The 17,520-nt window shown below is 34.4% G+C and overlaps 1 protein-coding gene across 1 annotated transcript; it reads right to left on the bottom strand.

The window, feature by feature from the left end:
- Positions 1-3,779: 3,779 nt before the first annotated feature.
- Positions 3,780-16,787, bottom strand: LOC306658943 (m7GpppN-mRNA hydrolase-like; the record flags this gene model as incomplete). Its single annotated transcript, XM_079136224.1, has 2 exons — positions 3,780-10,331; positions 16,743-16,787. 2 exons carry the CDS (start codon positions 16,785-16,787, stop codon positions 8,934-8,936), a joined length of 1,443 nt encoding a protein of 480 aa, XP_078992350.1. The 3' UTR covers positions 3,780-8,933.
- Positions 16,788-17,520: the final 733 nt, after the last annotated feature.

Genomic DNA, 17,520 nt, shown 5'->3' with positions numbered 1-17,520 from the left:
AATTCACAATAGCTGAACTATGGAACCAAACTAGGTACCCTTCAACATATGAATGGATAAAGAAAATGTGGTATATATATATATATATACACACACACACACACACACACACACAGTGGAATATGATTCAAACATAAAGAATTACTTTATGACATTTGCCAGTAAATGGACAGATCTGGAGACTATTTTGCTATGGGAAATAAGCCAATCCAAAAAACCTAAGGTTGAATGTCTTCTCTGATATGTGGATGTTAACACACAACAAGGGGGAAGGGGAAGAAGAGAAGTACAGTAGATTAGACAAAGATGAATAAAAGGAAGGGAGGGGGATAGGAATAGAAAAGATGGTGAAATGAATCTGACATAACTTTCCTATGTACATATATAAATATACCACAGTGAATCTCCACATCATGAACAATCATAAAACTGGGACCTTAATTAGAATAAGATGTACTCCACCTGTTATGATTTGGATGTGAGTTGTCCTCTGAAAGTACATGTGTGAGACAATGCAATAAAGTTTGTAGAAGAAATGATTGGGTCACAGCCTTAACCTAATCAGTGAATTGATCCCTGATAGGATTAACTGAGTGGTAACTAGAGGCAGGTGGGTGTGACGGGAGGAAGTGGTGCATTGGGGGCGGTGTTAAGGGGTATATATTTTGTATGTGGAGAGTGGAGTCTCTTTCTCTGCTTACTGATCACCATGTGAGCTCCTTTCTGCCACACTCTCCTGCCCTGATGTTCTGCCTTACCTGGAGCCCTGAGAATTGGAGCCAGCCTTCTATGGACTAAGACCTCTGGACTAAGACCTCTGAAACCATGAGCCCTTAAACTTTCCTTCCCTAAAATTGTTCCGGTCAGATCTCAGACACAGCAGCAAAAAAGCTGAGTAAAACCCCACGTTTGTATAAATATGTCAAAATATATTCTACTGTCATGTATAACTAAAAAATTAAAAAAAAATTTTTTTAAATGAAGCACAGGCTGCTGAACTGTGGGCAGGCATTCCAGGTATCTGTTGGTGATGTGCCCAGCCTGTTCTGTAGGTGATTTGGTTTTGCAGGTAAAATGCTTCAGGGTGTTTTTTCACAACTGTAGTCTGTAGGAGTATTGAAGGATGCTCAGCTTTCCCTGAGGCCATTTTAAATAGCTCTCCTTTTAGATATGCGTATTTTAAATGTGACCTTCTTTACATTTTGTCTGGAACATTGTGAAAGGATCAAGTTTTGCTGTTCTTGGTTTTGTTTCTCATTAGAGGAACTTCTGAATTTGTAAAAAAGGAAGTTGCTGACCACTCTGGAGTCAAATACAACCTCTTGATGTCTCAAGCTGTCACAGTTTGTAAATTGTAAAATGACAGAGGTCCACCAGGAATTAATGATGCTACCCTGGAGGTGGGGCAGGTGAAGGAATGCTGTTAGTTGCCAGTCGGTACAATACCTTGCTAGAAAGGGCAGTTAGGATTGTTTGAGGTTTTTGTAGGGTTGCCTTTTACTACTGATGACTTTTAAGCTACAATGTATATCAAAAGTGTATTCTTTTCACATAACTTAAATATATTTAAATGATAATTAAGTAAAAGTAAATTTCTAGGCTATCAAAAACTTTCTATGAATCTAAGCACATAAATAGTCATGTAGAGATATCCATAAAAGGCTGATAATGTAAGAAACTTTGGATAAAGATGAATGTTTTATAAATTAGAACTTCCACTGCTTAATCAATGGTGTTTCATTTCATTAATATTAAATTTGCAAAATGAAATTTAAGTTACCCTCTCACTTTTAACTACTATAAATACTAACTAAAAGAAAAATACTGGTTTTTTTTTTTTTTAGTATTAAAACTGCTCAAGCAGCCAATTTTATTGGTATTGTATTACAAATAACCTAATGTTTTTACAGAAAGCCAATATTTGAGTAACTCATCATTTTGCCTTAAGGTTTTCAGTTTCTAAACTGGCATTATTTACATCAAAAATACTTTCAAAAATTAGAGCATAATAACTGTTAAAGTCATCAATTCATTTTGTGGAAGGTACAGATAACAAACACATCTTTGGAAATGCAATGCTCCTGCAAACAAACTCCCAACTCACAAACACAAGACTCGGAAATCTTTTATTTATGACAGTTACACCCATTATAAATGAAATTCAGTTCTTATCCTTTCATTAACACTGAGGGAAAAAGACAAAGCTATTGTTGAACCTCATTAAAATAAATCCAGAAACAACAAATCCACTCTAAAGGTTTCAAATTCTTTTAACTCCAAGGTAAACCCCACAGGTACTTTTGGGTTCCTTTTTCAGTTCTCCCTACATGTTTGACAATTCATCAAAAGCAGCAAGAACTTTTTCACTACTGTAAACAGAATCACTTAAAGGGTTACTTATCTTTCTCCAAGCATTAAAATGCCCTAAAAAGGTAAAGTAATAAAACAGGACCATAATATAGGCAAAAATTAAATGTTAAATCATTTTGCATAAGACAATAAATGATTACTGAAGAAACAGTTTACAAATCTATTTTGTTACTACATTTACACGAAAGTCCAGTTCTCACTGAATATTTAGTGAAACCACTTCGATTTTTTGTCGACCAGCTCTTGTAGGTCCCAAATAATTTGCTTAACATGACTCAGCATAAATATCTTTCTCTTTTACAGACTAAAACCTAATCCCAAGGAAATTGTGTTAAGACTATATATATATCTTCCTCCAACATTATCTAATCTTCACAGCATAGTGTAAAAAAGCCACTTCAAATCTTGTTTTAGAAACAGGCACAGAATATACGTATTTAAGAAAAAAAATTCTCATTCCCTTCCTTACCCAAACAAAACTATACACCTTATTTTGGTTAGATGAAAGACAGTCTTACTTAAGAGACATTTCACTTAAGCTAGCTAATACATGAACATTATTCCATCTGATTAATCACTCTGAAATAAGATTGTTTTAAAGTTTCATTAAAGCCAAGAGATAAAATCGTCTGAATTGTACATAGAACTAGGATGAGTCAATACCTATCAAAGATGATTTTTAAAAAGATTTTAAGCTAATAAACTTCAAAAATAATTGTAAGAGAAAAATATATAAAGCAAAATAGTTTGTGATTTCATTGTCCTTCCCTAATTGTTACTGAAGAAAAAGAGTTTGTAAAATTTAAAAAGTGTAAGTCGGGTTAACTGTCTCCTGTCCTAACTTTAAACAATAAGTAAAATTAAAGGCTCATTTCTTTGGACACTTGCATTTGACATTTAATAGTTACTTGTGCAACATCCAAACATAAACCTAAAATGGACCACAGAGACAGCAGTGCTGTAGGACAGTAGTGAAATGCACAAAGAAATTCTTGCAGATGCGTCTTGTGCTTTTCTATCAGTGCATGAAGAGTGCAAGTCCACTGCTACTCATATGTTCCAAAAGCATTAACACATCTAATCAACCAAACTACTAAGGAAAAGCCATTACCTTTCTAAAGTTCATTCACAGTTGAGAACCTTAATTTGCTTTCATTCTCTGCAATCCATATTTTATTCCTAAATATCATAAAAGCATATGCGAATTTCTTAAAGCTGGAGAAATAACAAAGAATGTAGAATTGTGCCCAACTCATTTACCAGTTTGTAGTTGTTAAGATTGTTTTAGGCCCTTAGATTCAATTCAAAGTAGATTAAAGTGTTATACTTTACCTTAAATATTCTACTATTCCCAGAATGTTACCTAAGACCTCTGTAAGACTGAGGACCAGCAAATACTGCCTAATTCACCGTAAACCACACACAAGTTTTCTGTTCCCAACCAATTTGACAACTACATGCATTGAGACTCAAAAGAACACAAGTGTTCACAGCCTTCTTATCTGCTTGTGGCCCAAGTGTCAAAGTGAAGTCACCTCCAGAAGGCAAAATATAATCACTACTTGCAAATTCTCACAGTGGCCAAAGGGATATAGCACAAATAAAAAGATCAATAGAAGGGACAAGTCACCAGGAAAAAACAGGGGAGGGGAGACCTCAATGGCTTCCTGGCCAGTCACACCAAGAAAAAGGATTAACAAACTTTTTAAAAATGGCACTCAACAGACTGGCCAATAAGGAAAAATACCCAACTACCTGCAGCAAATATATATTCAGGGCCTCACTGTTTTCCTGGACTAAAGGACTAAAAAGTCTATGAGGAGGAGACAAGAATCACGCACACACCCGCAACTGATTTCTGCACTCGATCTCTTTCCCCAGAGCTCCCTTGGCCAACGACTACTCAGATAATGCAGACACCTTATGAAGGTTAATTCTTTTTAGATTGTGCTTTCAAGCTACTAATATATACAGATCATCCCCTCTGCTAATTACAGAAGACCCAAGGAAAATGTAATCTCTTAACTGGTGATTTCATTAGTCTGGGGACCAGAGTGAGAGATTCTATTATGAATATTTTTCAAGACAAAATCTCTATGTTTTATCATAGTGTTTTTGTGTGTGTGTTTTCTTTTCTGTACACTTCTTTGTACTTTATACTAAAGTCTGAATAACTCTTGCTGGTAGAAGCCAACACTTAGTCCCATGTATGAGAGTTAACTTCATTCTTTTCACTAGCTATGGACTATTTCAATAATAAATGCTATTTTGTCACAAGGAGACTCGCTGACAAGAAATGAATAATCAACCATTCAGGACAAATGTATAGCTGCCTCATACAACTGACTGTAGCTGTATGCACTCTGGGTTACCTTCCTATAAGAAAGCAGTCACTTCAGAGTGGCTGGAGTTCTGCAATGATACAGCACAGAAAGGACCAGATTCCCAAACACTGGTCTTTAAAGTGAGAAAAATTACTTTAGATTCACTGGATTGCTTGCAATCATACTTAGGGAAATATAACTTTATTCAGGGTTAGAAAATGCTTGGCAATGGCCTTATATATATTAGAATATGCTTAGACTTGATGCATTGTACAGCACTCAAGGATTGATACATCTTCTACAATGTCCTTCTTATACTCTGCCCAGCAACTATAGCTATCTTTTCTTTTCAGGGCACTTTTTTGTTCTATAATACTAATCTATCACCAATTTTAGAATGTGCAATCCAGAACTCTACTTTGAAAGCATGGGACAAAGCTTGTACTGCTCATTTGCAATCTGCCACCTTCTGACAGGCAGGCAGAATTCAAGAGTAATTCAATTCTAGGAAGAAAAAAGATGCTGAGAAGGCCCATCTTAAGCTCATTTTTAGAATTTCTGGCAACTATACAAATGCACTTTAAAGTTTTAGGACATAAGAAATAAGCAACTAAGGTTAACAAAAGTGTTGTTTCTCTAAGACAGTGTTGTTTCTCTTTTTACATAAAGGTAAAGAATAACCTCCAAACAAAATAATGATCTATCTTTATGATACACATGAACCCCTTCCCCCAGGCTAGAAAAAAGTCAAGATCATGAGTAAGTGTTAATGAATGCAACTATGATTCATATACAAAGAAAACACTGCCTCAGAGAATACAGAGGCACAATAGATGTCAATCAAAACAATCTGAGCAGAGGTCCACCTGTACAAAAATAAAAAGCCAACAGAGGTAACATAGTTAAGACCAACTCAGCAAAAAGTCTAATTTTTCTAATTGATTTTGCTCTACTTACTAAGTTAACTAAATGCTGGAGTTAAAAAAAAACAAAAAAAAAAAAACAAAAAAAAAAAAAAAAAAAAAACAAAAAACAAACCAAGAAACCTAAGAGAATAGATAAGTAAAGGAATAGCAAATGAAATGATTTAGTGCACACAGACCTTAACTTTCCTAGAGAACACAATATGTTGAGTTGTAGAAGGGAATTTAATTCCTATAGTGGATGAATGTCATTCACTTAGAATCAAGTTGACATTACAAATTATTAAAGCCTTCAAAAGAAAGAGTACAACCTAATCTTATAGCATAAAATTAATTCTGCTATATATCTTCATTATCTGTATTTACTAATGGATATTTAATACAAAAATAAAGGTATTCAAAGCTCAACAAAGCAAGCAATTTCTACAATGTCTTTCTTTGATAGCACTGGGAGACTTTATCCTTTATATACTACTTCAAACAAACAATTTTAATCAAATTTCACCCATGCTAACAGAACTATTAGATTCTCAGACCTCTCCAAATGTTCATGTCTCCAGAGGGCATCCCTATTTGAAATCCTAAAACCATTTGTTTGCTATTTCCTAACAAAAATTTGTAAGAAAACATGTAAACCATACCCTTATCTTTTGGATTACAATGGTTAAGTACAAAAACAATTCATTTAACATGTATTAAGATTATTAATCTAAACTGTAAATCATTAAAGTTATAGATAAAAGCACCTACAAATTTTTTTAAAATGAAAGATTCACAGTGCACTGCACCTTGGAACATGTGGTTGGAACATCAGAACATTCAAAAAGTGAATTCAAAGCCAATCTATCTCTCAAAACACATGAAACATAATGAAGCCAACATAGCTACACTTCTCATTTAGCTTCTTAAAATGCAGCACTCAATAGAAGGAAATTATTGCATATTCAGCATACTTCTTTATCATCTGATTTCCTCAAACCATATTTAAGTATCTCAAAAGGAGAAAATCTAGTCCTGTGCTAAGCATGGCCTGTGTCTCAAGGTAACCTGAACAATGAGAGGGAATAAGTACAACAGATGTACATCAAACAGGTACATCCAACTATTTTCTGCATAGTTAAGTCACTTCATACACATAAACTTCAACTCATCTTTTAACATGTTAACCTCATACTGTCAAGAGAGCTAAAAGTCTAAGTTATCACAATCACATACCAACCATACCCTTAAGTTTGTTCCACAGTGCATTAAATGAAGCAGCACAACAGCAATAACTATTGTAATTAAAGATAATTTGTTGGTTCTTGAAAATACTCAGAGTCCATACTTCTGAAAACTCTGATCTCTTATGCTTTAGTATTAACAGCTAAAAAGTCTAAACCTATAGGCACCAGAAGGACTGACCAAAGCACTCATTTTAAAAAGCAAAAAAAAAAAAAAAGACACACTAAAACATTAAAAATTAAATGGTTTCCAGATGACAGTAAACAAGTGAAAATGATTCATCTGCTAGGCAAACTGTTTTCACTTCTTTACCAATTTAACAGAAATCTGGAATGCTTGGACCAACTATAAAAATGGCTCAAGGAGACCCAAGCAAAGCAGCTGTATTTCTGAAAAGAACAATAAGAGCTTCCAAACATAATCATATAATGCAATAAAAAGGAAAAGTCACAGAAGGATTCACAAATTAGTCACATTAAAAGATGCAGGATTGCAGATAACCTAATTCTCAAAACACTGCTATCAATGTGAATTCTCCTGCTTAGCACCAAGAGTGACACTTTCATTAATAAGTAGAATTTCTCCTTTAAAATCAAACCATTTAAAATCTAAAGCAAAGTAGTAATACAAAGTGAATCCTTACAAAAGCCCTTCTTTTAAAAGTCCTACAGGTTAAGCAGAATCTCTAATTAAATAGGCTACCTATACAGAGTAAAGATTTCTACAGTAACATTTATAAGCAGAAATATATTTTGTGGATACCACTGGTAAAAAAAAAATGTAAAAAGATTAAAACCTATATGACTGACACACACACATAGACTCAAACCATCCCTCACCCCACCCCTAAGAATTATCTTCAATGAGGTCAGATGCAGCCAAAATGTATCTCCCTACTTAAAGCTCAGGTGATTGTCCTCAATTACAGCTGAAAATCCTTCTCAAAACGGGTATCACCATCCTTATTTGGATTTAAGAATCCTAAAGGAGAAAAATACATTCCTAGGAGTGAGTTATGTATGTTACTTTCATGCTTTGATCTTACCCTAGTGAAATGCTTTATTAGTTCTTAGGTAAACTGCACACCCCTTTTGCTTCTGATGCCCATCATCCAGGGGTTTCAGCATGCCAATAAAAGCATTTCACTCCACTCTACTGAAAACTGGAACTTAATATAACATCAATTTCCACAGATCACACAGATGTGCAATGTAAAACTAATGTCAATTTTCCATACATATTTACACAACTGGAATATATAAGAAATTTTCACATAAACGAAATCAATGTACAGTGCTAAAGGGTTGGAGGCAGGATGATAAAGACATGACCCAAAATACTTACTGGGCCCTTGCCTCCTTGCTTTCTGCTCCAGCACTCACAAGTTTACTGAATGTACCCAGCACAACTCAAAATCACAGCATCAACTTCCCACCAACTGGATCCCTCCTCTAAGCTGCCAATTTTATCCTTATGAAGTGCTACCAGTTCATTTTGTACATGAATATTATATTGAACATGTTGACTCTGAATAACTCCTTTCAACAAAACTCTAAGCAAAGGAGAACTAGAGAGCCTCAGTGGTTAGAGGCAGAGAAATAAACAAAATGCCACCAAGACAGATGGCTTGCGATCAACATCAACATTTCAGCTTTTATGTTCACTTAGGAATTGGATATTTTAAGTTTATTATTTTTAATTTCAATATAAGTAAACGATTATTGCAATCTCTGTAATGGGTAGGTGAAGCATTCCCATTACCTTGGCTAAATTGATGACTCAAACACTATTTTCTTGACCAGAAAAAATAAGATCCAGTCGCACAGAATAAAAATAAATGCCCTTCAAAAAAACAAAAAAATTAAACTTGTTTCAAACACTGAAAAGGTAAAACTGTATAAAAGATTATAACTGCATTTACAGTGCAAACTCATGCTTCTTTCTACTCTTTTCTTCTGCACAGAAAATCCTTTCAGAAACACTGCCTCCCTGCATTTCTTTAAAATACCTGAGAAAGGTAAGGCTTGAGGAGACACCCGCTCAAATACAACAGGTCTCTGATCTTGGGACTTCTATAATACATCTGTTGCTATCAAAGGTCCAAGATTTTCATTATAGCATTATGATCAAACTTGAAACTCAAAAAGGTTCTGGATGAAAAGGGGAACTTGCAATGTCCATTACATGCCACAGACTGTCCCTCAACATGTTCTAGAAACTGGTCTTCACTGGAACAAGGCAGGTCATATACAGCATCTGTTTCAAAGTTATCCTGAAGTTTTCGTGGATGCAGTTTCTTTCCACATTTCATCAAGGGATTCTGCTGCTTTGGTAGCTGGCTATGGACACCATTTGTTCTTTTCTTTTGATTAGGTGAGTCTTGATACTGTTTTCTGCCATTTCCCCTCATACTCTGATTCTTTGCTTTTAAAAGGTCAGACATTTCAGAATGGCTATTGTATGGCTTTTGCTGTAGTGGCTGTCTGTGTTTTACCCACTGGTCACCAGGAGAACCTTCGGGAAATAACTGTTGACTATGGCGGAATTTGGTTCGACTCAATTTTTCCACAGTAGGTTTAGCAGGTGTGCTACCAGCTGAGGAAAATCCATTGTCACTATCTGAGGAATCTCCAAATCTTCGAGAAAGCCAGTCCCTTAATGGTCTGATAAAGGGAATGGCCATAAAAACTTTGTTAGGTGCCAAGCCAAGTTTAGATTTGGGGGTCATATCATTTCTATGACAGGGCAATTTCTCAATAGAGAACCACTCAATATTCCGAATTTCTCTTCTGGTTTTTGGGTTAAATTTAGTGTCTTTTGGAATTCCTGGAATGATGTACAAACGAGCAAGTTGGTCATTGATCCGAAGTTCAATGTAATCATCCTTACAAATATAGTCTTTGATATCAAAACCAGTTTCTTCAAAGACCTCTCTAGCAGCACAATCATGAGGAGCTTCTTCTTTATTTACTTTTCCTTTTGGAAATCCCCAGGCTGATTTTGCTAAGTAGCCCTGAACCAGTAGTACATTTTCAAGTGTCTCATCAAGAATAATTGCACCATATGTTGGTACTCCCATTTTATATTCCTTCCATTCATCCAAAATTTTTTCCACATCTTCACCTTGAGGCAGCAAAAATGGACAATGATTGAAGACAGCTTTAGCAAAGTCTCTTATCCCACACTGAGGTAATCCTGGTGTGTTCTGCATGTAGAAATCCAAGTAAAACCAATGGGCAAGTTCAATCTGAAAACACACTCGGATTGCGTTGTCTCTCTCCTCGCTGGGAATATGCAAAATGAATCGGCTGCAGAGATCGTCCAGGACACTGCCGCGAATCCCCACCCGTTTGGTCTCCACGATGAGGACCCACAGCAGGAGCAGTGCATCCCGGCTCCGCGCGGCCGGGGACTGAGGGTACAGAAAAGAGGCTCTGGCTAGCCGGAGAGCTGGCTGCGGAGGCCGCAGCGGCTGCAGCTCCGACGAAAGCTAGGGGGGAAGGGGCGGGACCCGTTCACTTCCGACCCGCTCCCTTAGCCCAGGACCCCGAGGCTCAAATACTGTATTTTTAAAATGTTTGAAAGATACTGTCAAGAGAATGAGAAAAAAGATTAGGAGAAAATCTTTGTAAAAGGCAACAAAGTGTTAATATCTAAAATATACAATGAGTTGTTAAAATTCAACAATACAATACAACCTAATTAAGTAATATACCAAAAACCGTAACAGACATCTCACCATGAAAGTTATAATAGGTGACAATCAGATAAAAAGATGTTCCACATCATGTATCTTAGGAAGAAATGCAAATTAAACCGATAATGAGAAACAACTAAAGTCTATCAGATTGTCCAAATTCCAGAACATTGGCATCAAATACTGGTGAAACAGAGACTTTTGTTCAGCACTACTGGAAACTGGAAATGTTATAGCCATTTTGGAGGAATTTTTGGCAATATTTTACAATGCTAAATATACTTGTACATAGATCCAGCAATCAACACTCCTTGATATTCAAAGGAACTGAAGCCAGCTATGGTGGCACTTGACCAGAATCCCAACAAATAAGCAGGCTGAAGCAGGAAGACCATAAGTTCAAGGCAAGCTTGAGCAATTTAGCAAGACCTGGTCTCAAAATAAAAATAAAAAGAACAGGCAATGTGGCTTAGTGTTAGAACACTCCTGGATTCAATCATCAATACAACAACAAGAGTTGAAAGCCTATGTTCACATTAAAGCCTGTATATAGATGCTTATAGAAGACTTATTTGTAATTATCAAAACTTTGAAGCAAGATATATTTCAAAATGTATTTCAAGAAGCAAGTGGATAAACTGGTCCATTCTGACAGTAGAATATTCAGTGCTAAAATAAGCTATCAAGACATGAAAAGACATTGAGCAAATTTAAAGGCATCTTACAGAGTGAAAGAAGGCTTAAAAGGTTACAGGCTGTACAATACCAACTTTATGGCATTCTAGAAAAGGTAAAACTATGGAGACAGTAAAAAGATTGCTGGGAGCTGAGGGAAAGAAGAATGAATAAGCGGAACACAGGATTCTTAGGGCATTAAAACTACTGTGTATAATACTATAATTTTGTGTACATATTTTTATACATTTGTCCAAACTAACACAATATATAACAAACAGTTATCCCTACTGTAAACGATGAACTTTGGGTAATGATACGTGCCGATGTATACTCAATTGTAACAACTCTTCTTGGTTTGAGATGTTGGTAATGGAGGAGGCTGTGCATGTGGGAGACAGGATATATGAAAAAAACTATACCTTCTACCAATTTTATTGTGAACCTAAAACTGCTTGAAAAAAATGAATGTTTTAGGCACACATACACAAAAGATAATATAAATAGACATGTAATTAGAATTGCAAAGAATATGATAAAATTAGAGTTTTAAATTGACAATATTGGCAATTACTTTAATGTAGATGGATCTGTGCGTGAAACACCAGTACATGAGAGATTGAAAATATAAGTCACAAAATATATCATGCCAAAAAAAAAAAAAAAAAAAAAAAAAACAGGCATAGCTATATTAAGGCCTAATAAAATATTTTCCATATAATCAAGTTAATTTGTTCTTTTCTCATCCCGCACCTCCCACCTCCATTATATATCATCATCCGCTTATCAGAAAAAACATTCGACCTGTGGTTTTTTGGGATTGGCTTATTTCACTTAGCATGATATTCTCCAATTCCATCCATTTATCTGCAAATGCCATATTATTCTTCCTTATGGTTGAATAACATTCCCTTGTGTATATATACCACAGTTTCCTTATCCATTCATCTGTTGAAGGGCATCTAGGTTGGTTCTATGGTTTAGCTATCATGAATTGAGCTGCTGTAAACATTGATGTGATTATGTTACTGTAGTATGCTAATTTTAAGTCCTTTGGGTATTAACCAAGGAATGGGATAGCTGGGTCAAAAGTAGGTCCATTCCAAGTTTTCTGAGGAATCTTCATACGCTTTCCAGAGTGGTTGCCACAATTTGAAATTCTACAAGCAAGGTATGTGTGTGCCTTTTCCCCCACATCCCTGCCAACACCTATTATTGCTGTGCTCTTGATAATAGCCATTTTAATTTGAATAAGATGAAATATTAGGGTTGTTTTAATTTGAATTTCTCTAATTACTAGAGATATTGACACTTTTTCATATATTTGTTAGTTGCCCATATATCTTCTGTAAAGTGTCCAGGTCCTTGGCCCATTTATTGATTAGGTTCTTTGTAGTTTGGGTGTAAAGTTTTGTAAGTTCTTTATAAATTTTGGAGATTAGTCTCTATCTGAAATGCATGAGGGAAAGATTTTTTCCCCACTCTGTAGGCTCTCTTTTCAAATTATTGATTGTTTCCTTTGCTGAGAAAAAGCTTTAGTTTGAATCCATCCCATTTATTGATTCTTGCACTTTGGGAGCCTTATTAAGGAAGTCTGGTCCTAAGCCAACAAAAAGGAAGATCCAGGCCTACTTTTTCTTCCATTTAGTGCAGGGTCTCTGGTCTAATTCCAAGGTCTTTGATGCATTTTCAGTTGAGTTTTGTGCAGGATGAGAGATTAAAGTTTAATTTCATTTTACTACATATGGATTTCCAGTTTTCTCAGCACCATTTGTTGAATGGGCTATCTTTTTTCCAATGTATGTTTTCAGCTCCTTTGTTTAGTAGGAGATAACTATTTGTGTGGGTTTTTCTCTGTCTCTTCTATTCTGTACCATTGGATTGTCTATTTTGATGCCAATACCATGTCATTTTTGTTACTATTGCTCTGTGTTGTAGTTTAAGGTCTGGTGTTGTGATACCTCCTGCTTCACTTTTTCTGCTCAGTGTTGTTTTGTCTATTTGGTGTCTCTTATTCTTCCAGATGAAGTTCATGATTGCTTTCTCTATTTCTATGAGGAACATCATTGGGATTTTAATTGGAATTGCATTGAATTCCAAAGGTGAATTCTATTTTAAAATAGAATAGCTATTTTAAAAATATTAATTCTGCCTATCCACGAACATGGTAGGTCTTTCCATTTTCTAAGTTTTTTGTTAACTTCTTTCTTTAGTGTTCTGTAGATTTCATTGTAGAGGTCTTTCACCTCTTTTGTAAGATTGATTCCCAAGTATTTTTTTTTTTTTGAGACTACTGTAAATGGAGTGGTTTTCCTAATTTCTCTTTCAGATGATTCATCACTTATGAATAGAAATGCATTAGATTTATGCATATTGATTTTATATCCTGCTACTTTGCTAAAATAAGATAAAGGATTACTACAGATAAGAGACTTCTACATTCTATTAAAGTTCTATAATTAAAGCTGAAATAATTTTAAATACAAACACAAAATTAAAATAGGTAAAATATCTTCAAGAATAAAAAATACATGTAAGAGACAAATTTGAAATAGACAATTTAAACATGTCTCTTGGTGACTGTTAGAACAAACAGAAAGATTATATCAGTACTGTTACAGAGGATTTAAATTATAAAGTTAACACATTTACCCTAACAGAAAAATTCAGATGATCACACCTACAAATACAGATGAAAAATAATCTTATAGACCTAGAGAACATTTACAAAAAGTATCCATGGAATGATAATATATGACACATTTCAAAAGAAATTCACATTTTAAACCACAGAGAATTTTCTCTGATAATAAACACCAGAAATCATTTTTCAAGTTTCCTTACCATCCTTAAAGGTTTAAAAGTTAAGATATTTACACACAAAAAAAATGTACTTCTTGGCCAACAAGATATGATAATTTAACTCAAGAATATTTTAATCTTTGTGAAATAAAAAAAATTTTAGAAGTCAGAGAAGAGCAAATTCAGTCTGAGTTCAAAGAAATGGAATACATAATTGAAAAGCAGATACATTAACAGAAGATAATCCTGCTGTAGAAAACATTAACAGGAAAAATCTTTCTTTGAAAAAATAACAAATAACAAATTTGGTAAGCAATGCTGAGAAAAATCAAGAGAAAAAGGGAAGAGGAACAAATCTACCACATCAGGAATGAAATGAAAATAAAAATGAGCATCACCACAAATCTTACAGAGAAAATGTTAAGGCAATTTTATTGCAGGGATTTTAAAAATAAAGTAAATCAACAATTTTGTCTATAAATACTATTTGCCAAATCTGATGGGTAAATTAGAAAATCCCACAAAGTCTATTAAAGATTTAATTTGCATTAGTAAATCACTAAAAAGTTCAACAGATGACTTCACTGCTGAATTCTATGAACATATACAGAAAGTACAAAATAGCATTCCTCTTATTTTTTGTTTTCTTTTAGTAATGGAGATTGAACGGAGGGGCACTTTTCCACTGAGTTACATCCCCAATTCTTTTAAATTTTTTCTTCTTTTGTTTAATTTTGAGACAGAAGCTCACTGAATTACTGAGGTCGGACTGCAATTCACAATTCTCTTACTTCAGCCTCCAAAGTCATTAGTAATATAAGAATGTGCCACTGTTCCCATTTCCTCCCTATTGCTTTTTAATGCTATAGTCTTAACACTAAAATCTACAAAGGATAATAAAAAAGTAACATTTTAATTTCCATATGAATATTAAAATCTTAATATTGAAACTTTAAAATGAAATATTAGCAAACTCAATTAAGGCTTAAGATAAACATAGATAATTTGTTTTGCTCAGTTTTTCTTCCATGAATGAAAATTTCCATTTACACTACAAAATACTCCTTTTTCAGTAAAAGAAAAGAAAAATCTATGTCTAAAAGAAATCCCGAAGAGCATCATCTAATAGCATTTGATATCTATTTCCTGTAAGCATTCAGCAAGCTTGAAATCAAAGTGATGTTTGTTAATATACAAAGTGGGTCTAGGGAAGACAAACCAGCAATTATTCTATTCAACACTGAGGACTGGGAAGAAATTAACCTGACATCATTTAAAGATGTGATTACAATGTAAACAAATCAAAATCTTCACATAATTATGAGAATTAATAAGTTTAGCAAAATACCAGGACAAAGTTTCAGTATAAAAAATGATCTACATTTCATAGCCAGGAAAATGCTGAAATTAAAAGTAGTATATTTAAAATATCACAGACTGAGGCTATTACTCAATGATAGAACATTTGCCCAAGATCCTGGGTTAGAACTCAGGCTAATAAATAAACAAACAAATACAACAATAAAAGAACAACTGAATTGTAAACCATGCAGAAGCAAAATCGAAAAAACAGGAGAGAAGTATACAGAAAATTAATAAGAGATTATGAAGACTAAAATAAATTCAAAGGACCCAGTTTATCTCTGCAAGGAAGACTAAGTATTGTAACATGTCAATTCTTCCCTAAAATTTATCTGTACCTACAACAAAACTCCATAAATTTCTAACAAGGTTTTGTTTTTAAGGGATGGCTTGGTGAACTGTTTCCAAAATTGAAATGCCAAATTCAATGTCCTTACTGATGAAAGACAAGTTGGAAGAACTTTCACTTTTAAAAAAGAAAGAGAAAGAGAAAGTAGAAGAAACAAAAAGAAAAGGAAGAAAATCCTGATTTGTAATGGAAATGTAGTGATTAGAACATTGTGGTATTTAAAAAATTTTTAAAAATACCTGTCTGGTAACAGGAGCATAACAGTGACCAGAAACAGTACACCACTTACATATACATTTCCTATGTCACAAAGATGACACTTTATTGCAATGGCAAAAAATAAATGTATTTCTTTAATATCAATAATAACTTAGATATCACAGGATGAAGTACAATTCTTGGCTACATTGTAAACCCTAATCAGCTCCAGGGATATTTTAGGTCTCAAATGCAAAACTAGAGGTTTAAGAATGTACTAAAGGAGAATATTATTAATAGAGAAAAAAATTAACACATGATATAAATTCCTTATCACTATTAAATAAAGCTAATATCCCAGTTTCCATAATGGTTAGAGAATCTAAAAGGAAGATCAATAAGAAAAGAGAAGTGAGCAACACTCACTAGAGGTCCAATTGTATCTAAAAGATTTACATAGAACATTTCATCCAACAGCAGAATACACATTATTTTCAAGTTCTTCAGCAATGATTGAATAGTTCATTAAAAATTGCTACGATTTTAGTTAAATTTCCTGACTAAATTGTATACGATCTAGGAATGAAGAGCAGAAGAAAAACTGGAAAATTCACAAATAATGTCCAAATGAAACAATTCTTTTGAACAATTCAAAGATAATTATGAAAACATCAAGACAATGAAAATACCATATATGATATTTACCTAAATAAATCATACAGAAAATAGTCTTATCAAAATTTAATAGCCATGTATAATTCAGCTAGTATCTTGTAAGTGTTGTGATTCATTACAGAAGATTTAAAAAAAAAAAATACCTGTTCAAGAACATTGACAATACTGCCATGTATATCAGCTAACATGCTCACTGGAGGGCCTGGGTAGGGTGAGGGAAAGGGGGTTAGACAAAGGATAGTGGACGTTATTAACTACTTTCCATCCACTCTCTCCCTTTTCCTGGTAATTACCTTTTAGATGTCACTTTCTTCTTCATGAACAGTATGAAGATAGGGAAAGTAGTATTAATAACCCTCCACCTCTGAAGTGCCCAATCAGTAGGTTGACTCCATTGGTACAAGGTTAATCTTGTTTCCCTTATCACATTCACCAGTTCCCTTACCCTGGGATTTGCTGGTCAACACAGCATTTCCCTTGCAGGGATTGGTTCAGGTGTAGAGATGGAACTGTATTCAAGTCAAGGAAATAGGAGGGAATTTTCAAATATAAGCTTCACAAAGGGAAGTTTTGTGGACCACAGGAGAAAGTCACCCTGTGAGACACTCTTATTTTGAATACTATAGAGTTCTAAAGCCATTTATTCCCCATGAAGGAATCAAGCATCAACGCGAACTAAGCCAAGAGAGAATTCAAAAGAGGGCATCTCAGAAAAACAGCAGAAGAAACACTGGGTTGAGTGTCCCTTGAGGCTTGATCACCCTCTATATTCACATTTACAAGAATCCATGTTTCCTTATGGATTTACACATTTGAGTGGAGTGGTGAGCTTCTTGCATGTAAGACCATCCACACTAAATTACTACCCTGCTGTGACTTTTTTGGTCATGAATAATAGATAATACTTGGCTACCAGATTTT

The sequence above is a fragment of the Sciurus vulgaris genome (genome assembly GCF_902686455.1).
Source record: "Sciurus vulgaris genome assembly, chromosome: 4".
NCBI lineage: Eukaryota > Metazoa > Chordata > Mammalia > Rodentia > Sciuridae > Sciurus > Sciurus vulgaris.
Note: the sequence above shows the minus strand (reverse complement) of the source record. Positions and strands in the feature narration are given on the sequence as shown.